This window comes from Engraulis encrasicolus, chromosome 12 (assembly GCF_034702125.1).
Source record: "Engraulis encrasicolus isolate BLACKSEA-1 chromosome 12, IST_EnEncr_1.0, whole genome shotgun sequence".
NCBI classification, from domain to species: Eukaryota; Metazoa; Chordata; class Actinopteri; order Clupeiformes; family Engraulidae; genus Engraulis; species Engraulis encrasicolus.
In genome coordinates this window covers 23,395,073-23,397,478 of record NC_085868.1, presented here as the reverse complement: position 1 = coordinate 23,397,478, position 2,406 = coordinate 23,395,073, and the positions used below count along the sequence as shown (strand labels likewise).

At 43.4% G+C, this 2,406-nt stretch overlaps 1 protein-coding gene across 1 annotated transcript; it reads left to right on the top strand.

Moving 5' to 3' along the window:
- The first annotated feature begins 376 nt into the window (after window positions 1-376).
- Window positions 377-1,317, top strand: LOC134460136 (collagen alpha-1(XVII) chain-like). The gene is made up of 3 exons (XM_063212595.1): window positions 377-444; window positions 625-849; window positions 1,198-1,317. Exons 1-3 carry the CDS (start codon window positions 399-401, stop codon window positions 1,311-1,313), a joined length of 387 nt encoding a protein of 128 aa, XP_063068665.1. The 5' UTR covers window positions 377-398; the 3' UTR covers window positions 1,314-1,317.
- Window positions 1,318-2,406: the final 1,089 nt, after the last annotated feature.

Sequence of the window (2,406 nt, the reverse complement as noted above, 5' to 3'; positions counted from 1 at the left end):
GTTTGGTCGCTGTAGTCACATTTGTTTTGCTATCTCAAGAAAATAAACTGACGTCCCAGAAGGTCTGTCTCCGAGCTGTTTCTTGAGTCCGTCTAGCCCTGGCCACCTGCTGCACCATACAAAAAGCATTGCCAAATATGTAGAACAAAAAGGGAAGGTGGTGATGGCCTCTCTGGTTGGTAACACACACACACACACACACACACACACACACACACACACACACACACACACACACACACACACACACACACACACACACACACACACACACACACACACACACACACACACACACACACACACACACGGGGAGGCAGGGCAGTGTAAGATTTCTCAATAATGGTGATGTATTTAAGGACACATCTCTGTGATGTCTCTGTCCTTTCTGAAGCATCATGAAGATGAACTTGGTTGTCGCCCTCTGCCTCCTTTGCCTCTCTGGTATGTTCTCTTTCTCTCTTTTGAGGCGCACCATTTTGTTCACATATCTTCACACACACACTCACACAATTCCATTAATTGTGCAGATATATCTTCCTCTTTAACTCCTCTCCTCCAAAATAACATGTACCATTCATTCGTATGACCGGCATGCCACCTCTATCTCTCTCTCTCTCTCAGCCCAGGCTTTTGCTGACGGTCCTCCTGGACCTGCTGGCCCTCCTGGACCCCCTGGACCTCCTGGACCTGCAGGTTTCCCTGGAGCCCCTACGTCCTGGACTGCCTGGACGTCCCGGACTGCCTGGAGCCCCTGGATTCCCTGGGCCAGCAGGACCAGTACCCATGGCATGATGATTCTGAAGCCGAAGAAGAAGTTACCCCAGATTATTCTGGTGGTAGGAGAAGGTAAAAACTCTGTCACATTTTGTTTTCCTTCTTATGTACACAGCTAAAACATATAAGATAAGATAAGATAAGACAAGATAAGATAAAGCTTTATTGTCTGTAACACATGAAATAGAAAATTGTCTTTGGTGTGGCTCATTCTCACCGACATTGGACAAGACTTGAGAAAGCAGGACATAACAAGACAATACATGTAGGCCTATGTTGAGGCCTGGTCATTGTTAACAGTAATAGTTCAGACACATTACATGGCATGGCAATCCCTGTCTGAGGAGTTTTGCTTCTTCAAAAATGGTTCCGTCTCTCTAATATGTTTCCCTGTTTCCTCTCTCCTCCCCACACTTTTAGGCAGGATGTGGTTTGTCATCGTGGACTGTGTGCTTCACCTTTGTTGCCTACAAGTCTCCACTTTTCTATTTGACTGTCCTGGGATCAGAGTCAGAGGTCTTAACAAAATACAATAAAACATCTGTGCATTACATGGCTGCTGTCGCCTGAGTTCTTTTTTTCTACAATTTCACTGCATCGTAGAAGTAGTTTTAGAAGTCCTTCATTGTCGCTATACAAGTAGAGTTAGATGGTTCACAGTTCACAGGTGCAAGAACATGTTTATATAGCCTACAGTACACCTGCCATTCAAAAGTTTGAGCCACCCTATTTTTTCAAGTTATTTTTTTGCTCTTCCATTTGCACACATCTGCTGAATAGCTTGAAATGGTGTCAATGCTCAGTGTCAGTCTCTTTCCAGCCACGTTCTACATGGGGAAACAAGTATGAAACCAGCCATGGGTCATATACCAACTCCGCATCATTTTTTGTATCCCCCTTAGGCCTATTTCTCATCATCCCACACTATTGTCCTGTAATCAACATCAACATTTCATATGAAGGCTATACTGCTCACATGAAGTAATAGCCATCTGATAGCTGTCAAGTTGTTTACGGTGGAGGGAGCATCTGACCAGTACTCTCCTACGTCCTCATATCAGTGACCAATGTTGAACTTGCTCAGGGCCATGGAATTCAGAGTTGAGACAAACGGAATGTCTGGAAGTAGATTTGCCATTTGCGTCAATATTGATCGAAACTATCCCATATCATTTCATTTAGTAGTGGAGCCAATCCTTTGGCGGAAGTACATAGGATGGCGCGCGAAGCTAGATCGAAACAGTGCTTGGAAGCGGTTTCTTTTGCTAGACTAAAACAGAACCACTACATAACAAGCAAAACCTACGTAGAAACGACCTACATTTCTGATAAATTAACATCAAATATATGAATAATATGATTAATCCTAAAATCCTGTTTATTGCTCACTACTATTATTGCTTGCTTATCTGCCTTAAGTCTGGAAATCCGTACCTCTTGTCTTTTTCCCCCCGTTATTGTCCATTTTGTGCAACTTCTTGTGCCCATTTAAAACAACGGTAGAATGTTCATGCTCCACTCTGAGCTTGAGTGAGAAAAACGTTTTTCAACCATAAAATCTGAAGTTTCACCTATGAACTTTGTTGCACCTTTGTTAGAGAGGTCTGGAATCTGACATTGACTGGTGCA

Coding starts and splice junctions, on each gene's coding strand:
- LOC134460136 (XM_063212595.1), top strand. CDS start 399: ATGAAGATGAACTTGGTTGTCGCCCTCTGCCTCCTTTGCCTCTCTG. Junction 445..624: donor CTGCCTCCTTTGCCTCTCTG/GTATGTTCTCTT, acceptor TCTCTCTCTCAG/CCCAGGCTTTTGCTGACGGT. Junction 850..1,197: donor TATTCTGGTGGTAGGAGAAG/GTAAAAACTCTG, acceptor CCACACTTTTAG/GCAGGATGTGGTTTGTCATC.